Below are 21,026 nucleotides of genomic sequence, written 5' to 3' on the forward strand. Positions count from 1 at the left end.
TATAATCACAGATATTTTTAGATTTTGTTTGAACTTAATCTTTTTTTTTTTTTTGGGTAATTTTCAAAACGCATTCTCTTACATTGGTCTATAATGCATTAGGATTTTATTTTTGGAATATTCTTCACGAGAATTGTATCCTAGTTGACAAGGAAATGGAACTCTTTTCCATGTCAATTTGATAACTCATGTAGCATGTAGGTGATGCTATTATATACATGTTTTTTGTGAGAAATGTGTACTAAATAAATGCAAGCAAAGCTTATCTTCCTAAATTTTTTTTCTAACTTGGAAAATGTTGGAGAAAAAGATTAAAAAAAAAAAAACATGGCAATTAGATTTGGAATTTCCAAAAGCTGGAATCTAGAGTTGAACTGCAAGTACTGCAAGTCCAAAATAAAGGCTGTTATGGGGACTTAATTAGAAAAGAAAATGACATTTTAGAGTTTTATGTTTGGTGGAGTTGGAATTCTAACAAAGAGAAAAAAGCTTTGGCATACAAATAGCAAAACTGTACAAAAAGGTCCCATATACATCACCTCTAATTAGCAATCGAAATTGACTTCATGTACTGCCCTTTGCATGTGGCTTTTCTTGTGGGAATTCAAGCATTATGAACCACAATCTATTCCTCAATTTTTTATTTTTTTTTGCCAAAAGAAAAAAAATTAAGGGAAAAGAAAATTGATAATGGAATTGGAAATTTGATGAGTTAACATAGCATGGCCACAGGGCCCTCATAATAAATACCAATTCAGTACCAGCCATTACCTTGATCATCCGTAAGTATTCACAAGAGTAATTAGCCAAAATTTTTCTGCAAATTGAATAGGCCCATATATACTTGATAATGTTGGACACTCACATGAAATGTATGTTAAAAATGCATGGATAAGAAGATTATCAAACGATATTAAAAGATTGACATATGTTGTATTTTTATTTTAAATATATCTTAAAAAGCACGTATCATATTTTTAATCTCATTAGTAGAATTTAAAAACGATAAATAATTTCTCATTATATATTAGTAACAAAATATTAGCGAAAATTATGAGTCTCCGACAGATTATCTCTTCCATTTCTCGTGCTTGATTAATCACTAATAAACCAAAGTTAAAATAACTTTATTCATTTTTGCTGGTCCCGACATACAATAAATGATGTTTAAGCAAAAGGATACCAAGTTTGTTATGCAATCTTTATTAGCATCAACTGCTTATTACTGAATGGTTTCCATGTGATTATAGATAATTGACATTTCTCACCCACCCTTTTCTCATCTTTAATTTCCCCCATTAACTTAATTATATCAAACATAATTTTACTTATTGTCTTGCCAAACATGGTTAACAAAAGTGCTAGCTACCATGCTTTTTCCTTTTGGGCTCCTAGAGATGTGATCCCCTATTTTAATTGGAGATTTAGTTATATAGCATATTTTAGTTTGTAGTTTTTACCCACTTATCTTGTAGAGGTAGATTAATCTATGAATAATTGAATAAAAAATTTGTATTTTTTTTAAACAAATGTTTAACTCAATTGGTTCATATAATTATTTTAATGTAATATTTGATATTATTTTCAAGATCACCATAGTAATGTAACCACCGAAATGATTTTATTACTCGTAATTTAGTTAAAGATTATTGTATTTGATATTATTAAACAAAAAACATTATTTTAATTAAAAATATGAAAATGATCATCCTTGTTATAATAGTTATACAAGTTAATGATTTAAATATTGTTTAAAGATAATAACTCATAAAACATAGTAATATTTTATTTATTATATAATAAATATTATTAAATTATTAAATTAATAAACATATTTATTTATTTAGTCAACTAGTTTTTATAATATAAATTATGTAAAAAAACATTTGAATTAAAAAAAAACAATATATTAAAATCATAATAACAAAAGAAAGACATTATATTATATATAAAATATTAGAAAATATAAAAAGATATACAAATTATTTTTTAATTTGTTATAATGAATATTAGTTTGAAAATATAAAACTTATAATATACAATTTTAAGAGAAATCAAAATTTTAATTCACATATTAAATAAGTAATATTGATTATTATTAATTCTATATATCATTTTATCTTGATGATAAAAATTTTTCATCTTTTTGAATGAGAATTAGATCACCCTCTAATATAATGATTTGACTACTCTTCGTAATTCAAAATCACTACTACATAAAATAATTAAATATTTATCAAATATCATGATCTAATCACCATATGTAAATCACCATAATGTTTAGAGTAATAATCCCATACCAAACACTATATGTAAGAGTTAGTTTTTTTTTTTTTGGTAAATTAAAAGAATTAATTATAAGTTGGTTTTAATTTCTTTAATAAATTCCATAGTATTTAGTTTTAATTTCCTTAATCACTTTACCCGCCAAAATATATATATATATTTTTTTATAAAAAAGTAGGTATAGAAGGAATTAAATATATATATATATATATTTTTTTTTTAGTTTACAAGAAAAAGAAAATATAGAAAAAGAAAAAGGACACTTAGGTGAAGCCCTATTGTCAATATTAATTTTTACCAATGCACCGACCGTTGTTCATGTGCCTTTAAGTACCGAGGAAATTGTCTTGTTCCATATATTTTACCCATGACATACTAAAATTAGGGATCCAAAGTTAACCAATTTACAGTTTAGTAACAGAAGAGTTATGCCGATTGTTGGTAAAGTTTTTATTTTTTTAATAATTAAAGTTTGATTTTTGACAATCTTAAATACAAAAAAAAAAATTATATTGTTTGAAGAAATTCAAATTTTAGTTTTCGCTTAGAAATGATACACAAAAATTTATAAATTAAAATAGTTAGTAAAAAATAAAAAGATTAATAAAAAATAATAATCATCTACTCACAATCTTGACTCCAAATAAAATAAAAAAAGAAATTTAATTTCGTTTATGTTGACTATGCTTATATCAATTTTCATTATTCTAAAATTTAATTTCTTTTGTGTGTTTTATATATTGGATTTAAATAATGAGAAATAACATTCTTTAACTCCTTAAATCCCATCTATATATATTTACATTTGCACTCGAAATTTTTAATTTAAATTTAAATCTTTATGTATAAACAAAATAGATATAATGTATAGATTGTTATCGTTAAATAATTTCGTGATATCAATGATTATGTTTTTAAAGTGTTGCAAAATAAAATTTAATTTCAAAATATATGACATAATTATTACAATCAAGAAAAAATAATAATAAATTAATATAAAATTAGACGAAATTCAAGTACGAAACAAATTTCAAGACTTTTTTAGTTGTATTTTGAGCTTCTAATTTCTCTGTTTTATTTATGTCGGTGAAGGCTGAAGGCAGACAACATGATTGGCCGTGAAAGCCGAAAGGGAAGAAGGCTAAGAAAAATCAGGTCAAATAATCATGGAAGTGAAGGGCGGGGGGAGGCATATAGGTTGGAACTTGGAAGCATATGATGTAAGGAGCTACTAAAGAAACAAACCAACCATACCACATTTCACTCCAATGTTTCAGCAAAAGACTTTCTTCACTCTTTTGTTTATTGGTAACACGATTGGACTATTCATCTTTTCAAACGCAAGCAAGCAATCCATTTTTCTAATCAAACGTTACCAAACCTATTCCCAAACATCAAAAAGAAAATGACTGTGCACTCGGAATGGAAATCTGGGGTTGGCTTGAAGTTCATCTACCTTAGAGCTTGTGAAAAGCAACACCAAAACTATGTCTTTATCCAATTTGCCCAGGCCTTAGTTTTGAGTAACTTCACAGTGGGCTAACCCATGGGTATCCCAATGCTGAGTTTGGGTCCCATGAATGCTTGGTTTAGCCTATATAACAAAAAGACTCACTGGTCACTATCAGTTGGAAACCCACATTCATTGATTGGTTTGGAAAAGGCCCAATATGATCTTTTTTTAGTAGTTTTATTGTAAGTATAGAGGAAAAAAACTATGTTAGAAATCCAAACAAAAATTCATTAAATTGAAGATGATATGTAAAAGTATGGTTTTACAAGATTGAATAACAAAATCATTAAGAAAAGTGGGAAGGCAGAAATATTCTTTTGGGGACAAAAACATAAGTAAAGAGAATCTACAAAATGAATAAAGCCATAGAAAAAAAAAAAAAAGAGGATTCTATATTGGGCTGCTTTGGTCCAATTAGATGCTCCAGCTCCAGAGTCAGATCCATCACTATCAGGCCAAACAAGATTTGGACAAGGCTCAAAATTAACAACATTAAAACCCCACACATTTTCATGGTTTTCTTCTGTTTTATTTTCCTTTTTCTTGATTTTTTTTTTCTTTAGATAACTAAATATAAAGAGAGACAACCAGCATCAATGGGCTGTTCACCAAATAATGCTGACAAAAAAAATTCAGCCAAAATTGGGCATAAAAGTCTTGGCTTGATTGATAAAACATGGTTTTCTTTATCTTTACATGAACTCTTTTTTCTATGAAATATGAACATCAAATCCTTCTTGAAATTATTGAAAGATTTTATTGGATTACTTATCCCTAACATTATCTTCCACAGTTTTTATCAGAAAACAGAGAAGCATGGCCCTTGGATATCCTTAAAGGCTCAAAACATCTCAATCATTATTTCTAGTCACTCTACCGTCCATGATCTTTCAGTGCTAATCCTTAAGATGAGATATGGGTTTAATTTTATTTCAAAGACTAGACATCAATTATAACAAAAAATTTACATGATTGCTTTCATTATTGCTAGATTTCAGTGTTATAAAACTTATCAGCATGCCTAGCTTTATTGATATTTATCTCAGGTTTCATATATTGTTGCTTTAAATATTAAAAGGGGACTAAACCGATGCTCCACTTCAATTTGAAATCATAATTGAAATGATTCATCTGTATCTTGATGTGTGCTTCAATTCAAATAAAAATTCATTTCAGGCAGATCCATCAGGCGAAAATGAGTGAAAATGTGAAGAAATCTGTTCAGGACAAATGGAAAAGAAAATCTGATGGATGTGTTCGAAGTTGAGTTAAAAGGACAGGCAGGCCCACCATACAGGAACAAGAATAGTTTGTATTGATTAAATTCTGCAGCTTGAGGCATCAATCAATGCCTTGGAGAGGATACTATCAATCCCCCACCAAAAGAAAACAAAATGGTACGGGGCCTGAAACTGAAATAATAAGGAGCTGAAGCTTTCAGATACAGACCCTACTATGACTAGCAGTAGTCAACATTTGTAGACTATTCACCATCAGATTTGAGTAGATACAGGAAACGGGTAAAGTCCACAAAGAGGACCCCTCAAGAATCTAACGGAAATACACTGCAGTAAATTCCAATCTCGGTTTCTGCCATTTATCACTTGGGTTTGATAACCATGTGATACTGTCAGCTTCCAATTTCTGGAGTGAATGTTTTACACCTGATTTAGATGTACCTTTCTGTAACTACAATACACATGTATGGCAACGAAAGTATACTTGCAAAAACAATGTAGTGAAATCTTTATTTTGGTTGAAAGCTTTGTCTACTGATCACTTCATAGAGAAATAACTTTCCAACTGATATTTACCTCTCTTTTTATCAGTTGGTTTCTTACTTTTGTAAACAAAAAATAGCTGTGGAGTGGGAAATTATTCTATAAAGAGGCTTGTGTGATTAACATAATCTTGCTTGAGATGCATTTTATGTAATGTTTTTGGGGGCCCGAAAAATTTATTATGGCTTTATAATCAAGAAAACCTGTTGCCAGGCAAAATTGCAGGGATGTAAAATGCAATGGAACCATACGAAATGTTGAAGTGATGCATCATCTCTGCGTAGTGTCTTTAAATCAGCATCAGTCTATGACCCACCATTTCTGTGGGGGTTGATTTTTTTTTCCCTCAATCTGAGAGAGTGAGAACCCCCATTCCTCTATTTCTGTCATCTGCCATGCCCTTTACTATCTTTTCTCCATCCCTACAATCTCAATGGCAAAAAATACCAGTGAGCTGTAAAAGTTGCATAGGGCCAACTGGCTTGGAGTCCACTTAGTTTTTTCACCTTTGTGACGGACCAAGGACAGAAATGCACCTTTCAGTGAACTCTACAATCATTCTGATGATAGAAGAAGCTGCCCATGCTTCATTTTCTTTTTTCGAAAAGTATGGGATGGAGCCTTGTAAAAAAACACACTGAATTCAAGTGTAAAGAAAAGGGTACCTACATTTACAGGTGCACTCCAAAAATTGCTCAAAATTGGGCCCTTTATGCAATAGTGGGTCATGACATCCTTTTTGCAGCATTAACTTCTACTTTACATCTAAGATCTTTTACTTTTACAATAATTTCACTACCATCTGCCATGAATGAATATGTCTGTGCATCTTGTTAGAAAGAGATAAGCAGTTATCTTGTTAGAGCTAAACCATGTGGGCCTGGAAGCCATTAAAAAGAGATGCACTTATCTAGAACCGAAAAGAACCCTTCAGTAAACACATGCAAATGAAAAGTCAAATCAAGAAAAAGGTTTTCACAAGGGTTGGAAAGGTAGTGTCTAGGGTTTGCACTTTATAGTATTATAAAAATTCAATTACAAAAAGAAGTAGAGCCAATCAATCACCTGACCAACTGGATAGTCAAGGGGCTTAGCTTATGCACCATAGATATCAATAATTTAACATTTTCTACCCCATTTCCAATGGGGCAGTAGTTCTTAAGATACAGTCTCCACATTCCCATATCTATAGACATCATCATCCAGAAAAGAAAGATGGAAACACAAGGTTAATGGGTTCAAAACATAATTACCCCCCAACAAGGCCATGTTGCTTCAATAAAAGACTCTCATATATGATGGTGTTGTAGTTGCAAGAGCCTAGAATAGGCTCCTTCAGCTCGGCTAATCAACTCGGTGTGGCTGCCTTGTTCTACGATGCGCCCATCTTGGACTACTCCAATACTGTCAACATTTCTTATTGTCGAGAGACGGTGAGCCACAAGCACCGTGGTGCGGCCCCTCATTAACCTTTCAAGTGCTTCTTGCAGCACACACTCTGACTCTGCATCAAGGGCACTGGTGGCCTCATCCAGTAATAATATTGTTGGGTCCTTAAGCACCGCCCTTGCTATTGCAATTCTTTGTTTCTGACCCCCAGAGAGCTGAACCCCTCTCTCACCAACTGGTGTTTTGTACCCATCAGGCAATGCACTAACAAAACCATGCACATTAGCTGCCTGGGCTGCTTCTATTACTTCAGCTTCAGTTGCCTCTTCTTTTCCATAAGCAATATTATCAAAAATGCTGGCAGCAAAGAGGGCTGGCTCTTGTTGCACCAATCCAATTTTAAGCCTAAGAGACATCAAGTTCAATCTCCGGATATCTTTCCCGTCGATCATAACCTTTCCAGCGGTAGGATCATAGAATCGCTCAATCAATGCAATGATTGAACTCTTGCCAGAGCCACTAGCCCCAACAAGTGCTTGGCTTTGGCCAGCACGGATTCGAAGGTTAAGGTCTCTAAACACACTGGTATCAGGTCGTGATGGATATGCAAAATCTACATGCCTAAGTTCAATTTCTCCACGAACTGTTTCAACTGGCTCTGCCTCTGGATCATTTGGGTCGATCTTTGTAGAACGATCTAAAATAGAGAACACTGAACCAACAGCTTCACCACCCCTAATAATCTCAGGAGCAAGACTAACAGTTTCTGCAACAGAATTTGCTGTGACCACCAATACCACAAAAACCTTGATCACCTTAGAGAATGTGGAGACACCTTTGCTAACAAGGTGGGCGCCGTACCAAAGTATGAGAGCTTCAGAAGCATAGAGAGCAAGTTGAGATAGGCCGAAGAGGAGGCCAGAAGTTTGGCTGCGGCGAAGGCTTTGCATTTGGGGAACTCGGAGCTCATGGCAAAACAGTGAAAGGATCTTGTTTTGCGCATTGAAGGCTGCAACTGTTCTGATATTGCTTACACCTTCACCAGCAATCATGCTAGTCTTTGCATGTGCCTTAGCTGTGTCACCAGCAAACCCTTTGAGAGAGAGTTGCTGCAGTACAAAAAAACAGAATTAATTGCCTGGAAACTGTATATATCAAATTGACAAGGAAGCTAAGACATTTCATATAAAAGTTGATTTTATGACTTAAGACTGCAAAAGAGTTCAACTCAAAAAGGGTAAGATCAGTTTCCAATAATAGCAGCATTAGAACAATTAAATTACCAACATCTTGGGTCAATTATTTAGTTGAATATTTGAGAGAAAGATATAAAAGGTAAAAGTCATAAAAAACTAACAGAATTACGACGGCAACAAAACTATTTTGAGTAAAACGGGTTAAATATAATACACAAGTTAGATTGTTAAAACTTAAAACACATAAGTTTTTTGTTTCTTTTTTCTTTTTTTTTCCGTTGTTTTCAATTCAGAGCATAGAAATTGGAGACCATATGATGTCTGGCCATTACCCAGAGCGTGCACATGTGATATTGAATTTCAGAGCTTGATCTGATCTCCATTAAGGTAAGGAGAATTCAAATTCTTTTTTCCTTTTTTTTTTGTCCAAATTCCAAACAGTTAACACTGACTTGGCCCTTGGCTTCAATGAGGTGGGACCAATTAACATTAAGCCAAATCAGGTTTAACTTCATTGCTAGGACCAGGCAAATAAAGTTCCTTTCACAAGGACAAGATTATGATCATTGTACACATTGCAAGTGTAGTCCTATTTCACTATTTATAGAGCATGTGCCAACTTAGAGCACTGTCCAACACATACAGACAACCAGCAGTGGGTTGGCCTCTGTTTGAAAAAACAAACCCGGATTCTAAACCCCCCATAAACTGAGGCCTAAACCTTTGAATGACAATAATGCACAAAGGATTTTACTGTGTGAATAATGCACACCCTACACATGTTATTACCATGGGCACTTTCTATCTCTTAGGCACTGCCATGACACTGTTTCCTGTCGTAACATGACACTCTCCAGGTAAATAAAAACAAAGGAACAGAGGAGAAGAAGAAGACGACGATGATACCTTCAAAATACATAAGATCATGGATTAGAAGATCACGGGACAAGAGTCTCTTGAAACTATCATATGGTTTGGTGGCATCTGGTAGATAGAGAGATAGATATCAAAGCTCATGTTCCTAGGAAAAAACAGAAGCCCTATAACTTGGTTTTCTAAAATTAGACGGAAAACTCATATACACTGGAAGGTGCAGTGTCGGTGCATTATAAAAGAAGTGTGAGAAACTAGACAAGTTGAAATTTTGAGTTAAGGGAAGAAAACAAAGGAAAAAAAAGAAAAAATAGTAGGTTATAACCTCGAGAAATAAGCTACTAACACTTTCTCAGTGGTAAGGAAGCTGATGGGGTGGCCATGGAATCTTGGATATTTTATTGTTCACTGTTATTTCATCAGGGTCATATGATATTTGGTTTTTTGTGTTAACTTCTAGAAGTCGATGCACCAGACCAAACTTGGAGGAAGCTCCTGCAAAGCAATGGTAAGGAGCCCGTTGGATTTTCTTTTTTTGTCGTTTGATGGAAAGTTAAAGTGAAGTTAGATTCCAGAGATCAAAAGAAGAATAAAAAATCTGACACCGTAGTGAAAGATTTTTATAATATCGAGTTACCTATATGCCCCTAGTGGACTTAAATACTTCAAAATTCATCCTGGAAAATGCAAGCTTTTTTTTTTTAAGCAGCATGGTTTTGGGGTCTTTGAACTGTGAACTTGGACCGCTGATCACATTAGTCGACAAAATGGTGAAATTATAGCTTTGATAATTGGTTAGAAAGAAGTGAGGGAGAGAGAGAAGGCAAAAAAAAAATGGTGAAAAGGGTGAGCTTACCTGAGCAAAGTTTGCAAGGACCAGAAGGGGGAAGGTACCAAGGATGAGAAGGGAGACCCTCCATTCTACTATGAATGCAACGATGAATGAGGTGAGAAGTGAAGTCATATTTTGCAGTATCACTGAGATTCTCTCCGCTATGGCAGATTTTACATCGGCAGCATCAGTTGCCAGTCTGGCTGCAAGAAGGCTTGAATTGTGCTCTTCCTCATCGAACCATCCGACTTCATTCCTCAGAATTGCTGAAGACAAGAAAACAGTAGAAAATTAACAAACATACAATCAAATTGCTAGGCAATGTATACATATTACAGAATCTCCTCCCTACTTTCCCTCCCATCCATATTAGAAAAAGAAAAAGCAACTTGTAGTTGCAAATTAGTACCTCCAAGCATCATCCTCCTCACTCTTGTTGTGAGGTTTTCTCCCATTATGCTGAAGAAATAATGCTGAATCAAATAAGCAATGACAGCATATAGACCAGCTCCAATGTATATGAAAACATATTCTTTCGTCTTTCTTTCCATGGAGGTAGGATTTGTATAGTAGAAGACCTCAATCATATTGCTCATCACAATGGCAAAAGTTGGTCCAATAAAACCAGAAAGCACAGAACCAACGGCTCCCATGATTGAATAGGGCCATTCAGGAGCATTTAGCTTGAGAAGCCGGCAGAAATAGCCATCAGGAGCAGGATTTTTACGGTCTGTCTCTGCATTTGAGACCATCTCTATGCGGCCATCAGCACCAGTACTGTAAGAATAGCTCAAGTTCCGCAAGCTGCCAGACCGGAGACTTAAGGACTTAGTTGACAGTGAATGACTTAGACGTGATGAGCGTGAACGGTGAGTTGATGGGTTAGCAAAGTCTCTATTTCCCACCATTTCTTGGAATCTGATTAATGAAGCATATGCCCCTGCCTTAGCAATCAATTCTTCGTGAGTTCCTGTCTCAACAACTCGCCCTTGCTGTATAACAGCTATTGAATCAACATTCTTTATGGTGGAAAGGCGATGTGCAACAACTACAGTTGTTCTGCCAACCATGAGGCGATCAAGAGCTTCCTGAACAATACTCTCAGAGCCTGCATCAAGCGCACTTGTTGCTTCATCAAGAAGCAAGATCTTAGGGTTCTTCAACATGGCTCTAGCAATTGCAATTCTCTGTTTTTGGCCACCAGAGAGTTGGACTCCTCGCTCTCCCACCTTAATTTGCATTTAAGTGCACAAAAAAACAACATTTTGTGATACAAATAAGGAGCAAAGAATTAAATTTGAACTAGAATATTAAATTCAAAGAGACCAACCTGAGTGCTATAACCATTAGGAAGTAGGGTAATAAAGCTGTGAGCATTTGCTGCAGAAGCAGCAGCTTCCACTTCATCCATTGTTGCATCAGGCTTTCCATAGAGTATGTTCTCAACAATGGTAGTTGCAAAGAGAGCAGGTTCTTGATTCACCAGACCAATCTGATCACGTAACCATTTTAGTTGCAGTGTCTTTATGTCCACATTATCCAACAAAATCTGTCCTGCTTAACCAAAAAGAAATGTCAGCTCTATTTTCCGAGGGGCAAAGAATTTCATTCTTAAAAAATAACAAAAGTCTCTTGATTACCCTGGTTAGGATCATAGAACCTCTCTATCAGAGAGACAACAGTACTCTTCCCTGAACCACTACCACCAACAACTGCAATGGTCTTTCCTGCTGGAAAGAAAATTGCAAAATTGCGAAAGATGATAACATCTGGTCTTGATGGGTAGCTGAAAGTCACATCCTTGAATTCTATATTGCCATTAACCTCAGGCAGTACTTTTCCATCTGAATGGTCTTGGATTATGGAGGGCCTTTGCTTGATAATCTCCATCAACTTGTAACCAGCTGCTTTTCCTTTACTAAATGCCCCAAGATTGGAAAATGACTGACCCAAACTCCTGCAATAGTAAATTTAATACGATATAATTGCAGTAAAGATTAGTTCATCTTTAATCACAATTGATATGATACATGAGCTTAAGATCTTACATGCCACCAACAATGGCAGAGAAAATTGCCGTGAATGCCTTGCCTCCATCAGTCTGTCCATTCCTGATAAAAACACCAGCGTACCAAAAAACAAGGGCCCAAGACATGCAAGCTATGCCATATGTACACCCTAGCCCCAAACCCTTGGCCATCCCAGCCTTGTACCCAAGTTTTAGCGTATTCTGTATCGCATCTGAGTAGGAATTAAGGGCCTCGCTCTCACCAACATACGAGTAAACTGTCCGAACTTGTGCAATGGCCTGTCCGGATGATAAAAGACTTAGATAACCAGGCAGTAAAGATCAGGTTAATAACCTGAAATCTCTCAAATATAAAGTTCTTAAATTGTAATATGGGATAATTTCTGATAACAGGATTAAAAATCAAATTTGAAATTCCATCAGGAATTTGGAAAGTGATAGTGATAAAGTTCAATGAAAAGCAGCTCCCTTGAATGTTGCACACTAGAAGACAGTGTAAAAAGACTTAATTACTACCAAACATATAGATAGTCCACAATCTGGCAAAAAGATATGCCGCTTAGACATAATTAAAAGTTATTCCATGCTTTCTTAGGCGAAAATAGCTCACCTGCTCGGCAATAATGCCAGCATTTGCATAGGATTCCCGGCTTTTGGAAGTGAGGCCTGTCAAAGTATACGCATATAAACCACCCGCAAATGCAATTCCAGGGATCACTGCCACACTTAGCAGGGCTAACCTCCATGCTGATACAAAACCAACCACCAAACCAGCCAGGAAAGTTGACAAATAATGGATAAAGTTCCCAACCTAAAATTTCACCCAAAAAATCAATGAATGATGATTCCTTTCATTTCATTCAAACTGTTAATAAATTCCATTGATCACTTAAGAAACCAAATGGCAAACGTCAAAACAGAGATGCAGGTGCACGATAACACAGATATGCTAACGTGCACAGTCAAAGATTCAAACCCCAAATAATAAGGTAGGGACCCGCATTTATGTACAACCAACAAAACCAGATTAGAAAATTGAGAACTAACGCCATGGCCAGCATCAGATTACAACCACAAAACAGAAAACAAGCAAAAGAAATTCCAGAAATACAAAGATAAAACTAAGGGGCAAAAAAACAAGCAAAAGAACCAACCTTCTCACTGATTGCATCTTGGACAAGTAGAGTATCAGTTGAGACACTAAAAACAATATCCCCAGTTCTTGCATCAGTGTCAAAGAATCCAACATCTTGCTTCAAAACTGCTTCCAAATACTTTTTTCTGAATGTGCTTACTTGTCTTTCCCCTGTGTACATCCAACATGCAATCTCTGGCAACAGGAAAAAGAAAAAAATGCTACAATTAAACCTTTTTTCAACGGATAAACTTAACAGCTACCCAGCGCAGTAAGAATCAATGTAATGAAACACATGGGACTATAGTGGAAGATAATGTTGAATAAAATTTAAAAATGAAAAATGAAAGAGAGAATTTTATTAGAAGGGTACTTGGATTGAGAAGTGAAGAAACAAAAGAACAAAGAGAAAGCCCTTAAGACCACGTGGGAACGTACCCACCGGTCCGTTTTGATTGAACTGGCTACACTATACACAAGTCACTTATGACTGAAACTATGGTGCAACAACTGTAACGTTGCCTGAACGGTTCCTTTCAAAGATTGTATACATTTAAAAGAAAAAGGCCTTAAGTCCTTAACCATTAATCCCAAAAAAGCAAATAAGAAAAAGGAAAAGAAATGTACCTGCATAAGATGATAGGCAGACAATAAGACCAAGATACACAAAATAGAGTGCATACTGCATTAAAACAATAAAAAAAAATAACAGATCTTAGATCTGAAAACAAGAAAAAGTTGGTAAAAATAAAACAGAGAACAGGAAAAGTTTTGGTTTTTGATATATTTTTTATGAAAAAATGGAAAAAAGAAAGAACCTTGGCAACTTCATGAGTCATTTTAGGCAAATCAGATTGGTTTTTGCCAAAGCCATTAACCATTTCACCAAATAACAAGAAGAAAACAGGCATTGAGGAACCATGGATAATAGCTCCCAAGCTACCAGAGATCATCAACAAATAATCATATTTGTCAGCAAAAGTGAAAAGTTGGTAAAATGGCAAGCTTTGTTCTTTCTTCTTTTCTGCTTCTGGGACTGCCTTTGTTTCTGTTGGTTCAGCCATTATAAACTCAAAAACCAAAGATAACCCAAGTTGTTAAATGGAAAAAAAAGGAGAGAAAGGGAGGAAAAGCTTCAATGAGTTTGAGTTAGATTGAGTAGACACAAGGGAATTGAGTTAAAGCCTTTGAGTGAGAATAGCGATTGAAAGAAAGAAAAAGAGAGAGGGAAGATCTGAGGGTGAAAGAAGAAATGAGAGATCTAAAGGCCCTTTTTTTCTTCTCTCTCTTCCTCTTTTTTAAGTTCTCGAAAATCTGACAATGTCCGTTTTCGAGTTTATCAGTTCGAGAACTAAGCTGAAGAAAAGAAAGGAAAAAAAAAAAAAAAGGTAAAGGGCAAAGCAGCACAAAGTGAGTGTTTGAATGAGTGAATATATAGAAAGAGAGAGAAAGTGAATGCATGTGTTACTTGGACCATTGGTCAAACCACAAGAGTTTTTTCAGCTAAAAAATAAATATTTTATTTTGATTTTATTACAATAATGTTCCTTTTTTCAAATAAGAAATTTTTTTAGCATGAAAAAAAAAAAAAAAACTAGACTACAGATAGATTTATAAAAATTCTCAAGTTAGGGCAAAAAAATATAAAAATTATATACTCACTTGCTACTTTTTTTTGTTATTTTTTAAAGATGTTTTTAAAAAATTTTTAATATTTAATATTTTTATTTTTAATATTTATTTATTTTTTATTATTAAAAATCATGAAAATTTAATTTTATAAAAATAATTTAAAATTTAATATTAAATCAGTTAAAGTTAAATTGTTTTAAATTTCGAGAAAACCAATATTATTCAAATAATTTGGGACAAAAAAATTAAGATTAAAATTAATAAAAATAATCTAAAATAATCTAAGTCAAAATTACTTTTGATGAAACTTAATTTCTTATTAATAAGTATATTTTTTTGATAACACAGGAAACTTGTAATTAACTTTTAAAAAGAAAATTTCACCAAATGAATGAAATGAACTATAGCTTTTAAAATGTAATAAAAGTTGCCATTTTGCCATAAAAATGAAAGTGAAGTTTGAAGATGGAAGCACTGTAACTGTGGTTGCAAAATAGGAAGTTACTTTTTTTCCATGTCACAATTTCAGAAACAATGAAAACAAATAAATTTACCTTTTGAGAATTTATACAAAGTTTGACAAGGTAGTGAAAAGAAGTTAATCTACTTGTCATAATTTTATTGGCTCTTTCATTTTTTTTATAAAATTTACATAAAATTTTATAGGCGAAGTTCGTTAAGTTTTTTATTAAAAATAAATAAATAAAAATTTTAATAAAAAAATTTAAATTGATATATTGATAGAATTTAATGTGAAGATTAATAATATATAAAAAATATTATTATAATTTAAATTTGATCGATATTTATTCAATAATAAAAATTATATTAATACTTTTATTAAAAATATCTATTTCATAAATATATCAAAAAATTTTCAAATTTTATATGCTTTATCTATGTTATGAAATATTTTAATTTATTAATTTTGATTTTCAATTTAAATTTTTATGTACATATTTTAATAAAAAATTTTACGAATTTCACTTATATAAATCTTTTCCTTTTCTTTTAAACTATAATAACTGATTGTATAGTTTATTTCTGCATCCATTTCTGGTGATCTGTGAAATGGTTTTATCATGTGATTCTGAAATTCCATGAAAAAAAGAAAGAAAAAAAAAAAAAAAAACTTTGGGAATCATTTGCAGAGAAGCCCTTTTAATTCACTGACAATTTGCATGTGCCATTGGCAGCCTCTTAATTTTCTCAGGATGCCTACATAATTTTTTGGTTTCCATTAGTACTTTTTATGCATTTGTTTGTTGCCTGAAGTATTTTACTCCAATGAGTAAATGAACTAGATTTTGTTGCCAAAGCCATATTTTCAGCATTAAGTTTTTGAGTGGGTTGTACTTTATATATATTGAATTTTTGTACAAATTTAGCATATGAGAATCTCATAAGTGGGCAAAAAAAAAAAAAAAAAAAAAAACCTTCTTTGTTGGCAATGTATATCCTTATAATTCTTCTTCTTATTTGTGAAAAAATAAATTTTTGATAATTTAATTTAATTAATTCATATAATTTTTTTAAAATTATGATTTTTTTATAAAAAAATTTCAAAAAAAAAAAAAATCAAAATGGTTTAAGTAATATCAGTCAAATTATCAACCAAACAAGTTAATACTTAACAAGTTAACATCAATCCAATGAAAAAATTGAGTGGTAGGTTGATTTGAATGTGAAATCATTGTGTTTTAGAGGAACAAGTACATATATGGAGGAAAATATGCCTCATCCGCTCTTTTCAATTAAATGAACTATAAACTATATTAACAAGTTGTAGGAAGTTTCGTGGTCATGGTTGAATGTTAAAAAAAAAAGTCAGATTCCCAACGGCCCATAATCAATTCAGCCATCGTTATTTTTGAGCATTGAAGATAGATATCGATAGATACATAAATATATATATATATATATGTATTTAGTTCTGATAAAATTGGAAGCCCATAATAAATTGCTAGGCCCCAATATTGTATGAATGCCATCAGGAAAGTTCAGAAAACTTGGCTACCATTCCTTTGGTTTTCGCCATTTTTATCTTTGTATCCAAATTCCAAAAAAACAATCAATCTTTCTTCCAGGGAAAAATGTTAGGTTTCCTCATTATTCCTGGAGTTACCATTACAATGCCCTTTTCTCATTGTGTCATCTGATACAGCATTATCATTTGTCACTAAAGTTTTTTTGTTTTCAATGTCTCCATAGCTAAAAGAACAAAGCCTGGGAAATGGGAGGATTCATATTGCAATTTTAGAAGTAGGAGGGTTAGAATTAGATTGGGTCCAAGAGAATAACACCAGTTAAGATAAACCTGAATTGTCGTAATGGTTAAATCTTAATCATAAGGATAAACATATATATCTTAGCGTGTTCATGGATCAGATCAGATCAGCTATTATTTTTTTGTAGGTTTGCTCATTTGACATGCTTTTATTCAATTTGTAGGTTTTGTTTTCTTTTATATTAGGTTTTGGGATTATTATATGGAGGCAAAAAAATAATTGATTTTGTCCCTTCACGAAAATTACATTCGTTGTCATTATATTTTTTTATACAACTTGTTAATTTCGACTTAAAAATTATTTTGTAAATATAAAATATATAGCATGGTCCTTCAAAGGTTACTTACAGCATTTTCCAGATTGAGATTAGACTTGTACATTTATAATAGGTGGCATGAACTTAACCATTGTAGTAAAAATACCTCCTACTTCTTGTAGGTTTGCCCATTTTGCATGCCTTTTTTTCATTTATAGGTTTTGTTTCCTTTTATATTATGTTTAAAATAAAAAAAAAGTAATGGATTCATGTGCATAAATGGAACTGATCTTCCATTCCAAGGATGCACGGCACCAACTATTTGTTTTTCCTTTTTTTTTTTTTCCTGTCAATATGTCAAGGAGCATTCAAAGATTGTTTTTAATTGTAATTTAAAAATAAAAAATTGTTGAAATTTAAATTTCAAAATCATTAAATATTTACCTTAAGATTGATGTATAATTTTTAAGATTTTGAGCAGTATTTAAGATAAATATGTTCAAAGGTTGAACCATTTACTTAAGTTTGAAAATTTGTTTAAATTTTAAGAGAGTTTAGATAATAAATTAAAATTTGTTTAATAGATTTATATATAATTTTTAAATTCGTTTAAATTTAGAGTATGATCTTAAAAAAAAATTAAATTATGAATTTGATTCAAATAAATTATGTATAATTAAAATATTATAATTATATAAATATATATATATGTAAATTTTTATTTTTTTATATTTTATCTTTTAAAAAATTAATTTTTATTATATGAATTAATTTTAATGAATGAATTTAAAATTTATTTTTTTAATTTGAATCTCTTTTAAAATAATTTTAAAATTTAAAATATTAAATCAAATCATATTTAAATAAATATATAAATTATTAATACAAATATAAATTCGGTCGAACCATGAACATCTCTGGGTTAAGGACAAGGCAAATAACAAATCAAAGCCAAATTATAGGATGAAAAAATTGGCATGTGAGAGAAAAGTAGGTAAGGTGGCTAAATCAAGTAGGAAACCTTTTCTTCCGTCTCATCAACTCAATTTGCAGCCTTTTTCTAAAACATGTCACGATTGAAAATGCAACTCTATATCACCATCTGGTTCTCCAAAAGCGAAAGCCTCCAAAAATATCCTCACCAATCGTGCTTCAAGTCACATCCAGGGGTGATATCAGAAATCATTTGGTGCTTTTTTTTATTTATTTTTTTCTGGATCAATTCTCCTCAATCTCAAATGTAACTGCTTGCTTGTTGGGCTAGACCAGAACTCAACCTGTTTGCTTGCTTCAGCTGGCTCCTTCAGCCCATTGTCCTGAATCTTCTGATGACTCATTTCAGGCCCTAACCATCTTTGGATGGCGCAAAAAATCGATTCTAAGCTGGTTTGAAGCAGGGTCAACATGGCCTGGCTTGTATCAGGAAACACAGGCAAAATCTCCTGGATGTTGCATGACTTTTCTTTTCTCAACCAAGAATGCATTTAAAATTGCATGCTTCTCAAAAACCAGAGTGTAAGAAGCCATAGCAGTGGAAATAGGTCCTGTCTTAATCATAATCCCATGGTTTTTTGTGGTCCAAATAGGGAATGCCAATATCAACACCATGGAATTATTGAATTCTAAAATGATATGATTAGAATCAAACAAAGTCAAGCGTCTTAGAACCCGAACTAATCCTTAATTAATGTAAAATAATAGCAAACTATTTTATATTTTTTTTATAATCATGTTTTATTTATTGATTTATACAACAAAGCCTAACTATTCCACCAAATTATCAAATGGTTTGTTGTTGATCTTTAATATTTCGAGTTCTTATCTAATTAATTAACATTATAGCATCAAACATAGGCATTTTAGGACTTGAACAAACCCTTAATTAGTGTAAATAGACTAATAATATATAAAGAAATTATCAAATTCATCTACGAATTTTAAACTTCACTGTCAGCATTAATAGAGTGACATATATCTTTAGGATATAATAAAAAAATAAAAAAAAATGAGATATACAGCAATCTCTTAATCTTATTTATAAAATTATAAAAATTAAACTGTCAATATATCAAAAACAAACTCATATATATATATATATATAACTTAATTACATGATAATCCTGTTTTATTAATCATCTTGATCGATTATATAATAAAACCTTAAACTATCCCATCAAATTATAGGTTTTTTTTTATGAAACTCGTAGGTTTGATGATAAAAAAAGTCAGATCAAAGGTCACTAAGAAGAGGAAAATGGTCGGCTAATGTTTCAACACTTGCATGCACTTTGGTATGCTTCCTTTGGCCCCAAATAGCTCTAAACTTAGGGTTAAAAGTTTATTATTAGTGATATAATAAAAACAAAGCCAAGTTGTTTTGGAGCCATAAGGATTTATAAATGAATTGCAGTGGCCTTTGGTTGTGTTGTAGGCTCTTTTGGGAACATTAGATCCATTTGGTGAGAAAATTTGGTCCTAGTTTATGTTTTAATAACCAATGGTACTATGCAGGCATGTGATATGCTTTCTTCAAATAATTCTGGGTTTTTTCGGTTTTATCTTCCAATATTTTAGTATGGCCTTTGGATATACATTAGCAAATATCCTTCTATCTGTTCTATCAGCCATACAAAAAGAATCACCAGTGATAGGTTTTTTGGTTGATGAAAAGAATTGCTTTTTTTTTTGACTAAATTTCAATACCTACAAATAGAATTCTACACCTGTCTTGCAAATGTGACTAGAAGTTGGAGCTATTGGCAGCTACAAATTGTTTTCATTATAAAATCATTAATTCTTATTATATAAAAAGAAGAATAGAGCCGATAATCGTGTGTACTATTAAACTCTTAATTTCAATTATTAAAATTTAAATTTTAATAAATTCAAATAATAATAAAAAAGAACCCAAAGCATGAAGCCTCCAGCCAGGAATGGCATTCTATGCAGCAGAAACATTCCAGGAGTCAGGGGTCTAAGCTTATGGTCTAAAAGTTCTATTTTTATTTTTATTTACTATTTCTTTTTTTGAAATAAATGGTCTAAAAGTTTATTGGGAATCTAGTTTATCTTGGCTGTGTCTGTTTAGCCCTAACTTTGTATAAAATAAGATAAATAAAATTGATGAATATCTGGTTTGCTGACCAGTACCAACTAATCCATGATCATTTGTTTCATTGTTGTTACAGCTTGATATATTGAGAATAACCCTAAGCTAAAACTGACCTATACATCTCACCAGTAGACATGAAATGATTAGTCTATACTTTTTCCAATACCCTGGAGGTGGAGAGTGCTTTCATGTCTCCTTTGAATCAATCAGTGTATGAAAACATATATATCATATATATTTTTCTTCTCCTTTTCCATTAAAACAAGTTAAAAATACAGTTAGATGCTTCGTCCGATTTAATAATTGATGTATGATCTCTTTGCTAAAACCAGGATTTGATCTGTTGGACAATTCTTTTTTGATCTGAGCAGTAACTGTTAATCTTTAAGAGGGTGTATCGATCCATAACATAATAAACACCAAGGATTGGGGAAGGAAAAAAAGAGTTTTCCTAGAAAATTGATGAAAGTACAAAAATAATAATAATGGCAAATCCTCATGAAATCAGTAGAATGACTGCTCTCCAACTCAAAACAGATTTCATAATGAAATGATGTGGTGAATTGTGGTAGCTATGAGAGGAAAATGCGACTTGGGTCCATCTTAAACATAGAAATAATTATAAATCCCCCATGCCTAATGGCTATTGGCAATTTCGGAAAGGGGGTCCTCAGCTGTCATAATCTTAATAATTCAATCACATA

General features: G+C 32.3%; 1 protein-coding gene across 1 annotated transcript; it reads right to left on the reverse strand.

The window, feature by feature from the left end:
- Window positions 1-6,564: 6,564 nt before the first annotated feature.
- Window positions 6,565-14,441, reverse strand: LOC111316681 (ABC transporter B family member 19-like). Its single transcript, XM_022918744.2, has 10 exons — window positions 13,853-14,441; window positions 13,662-13,716; window positions 13,054-13,229; window positions 12,510-12,710; window positions 11,919-12,178; window positions 11,511-11,827; window positions 11,201-11,424; window positions 10,280-11,099; window positions 9,895-10,136; window positions 6,565-8,078 (listed from the first exon to the last, which is right to left on the reverse strand). Exons 1-10 carry the CDS (start codon window positions 14,096-14,098, stop codon window positions 6,870-6,872), a joined length of 3,750 nt encoding a protein of 1,249 aa, XP_022774479.2. The 5' UTR covers window positions 14,099-14,441; the 3' UTR covers window positions 6,565-6,869.
- Window positions 14,442-21,026: the final 6,585 nt, after the last annotated feature.

Source organism: Durio zibethinus, chromosome 24 (genome assembly GCF_047325235.1).
Source record: "Durio zibethinus cultivar Kanyao isolate XHJ-2024 chromosome 24, ASM4732523v1, whole genome shotgun sequence".
In the NCBI taxonomy this organism is placed as follows: Eukaryota; Viridiplantae; Streptophyta; class Magnoliopsida; order Malvales; family Malvaceae; genus Durio; species Durio zibethinus.

What these genes read in the sequence shown, in the direction of transcription:
- LOC111316681 (XM_022918744.2), bottom strand. Translation starts at nt 14,098, where the DNA reads ATGGCTGAACCAACAGAAACAAAGGCAGTCCCAGAAGCAGAAAAGAAG. An exon ending in AAGATGCAATCAGTGAGAAG is followed by an intron (nt 12,711 to 13,053) that starts GTTGGTTCTTTT and finishes GTGAAATTTTAG; the next exon opens with GTTGGGAACTTTATCCATTA. An exon ending in TCTGCCATTGTTGGTGGCAT is followed by an intron (nt 11,828 to 11,918) that starts GTAAGATCTTAA and finishes TTACTATTGCAG; the next exon opens with GAGTTTGGGTCAGTCATTTT.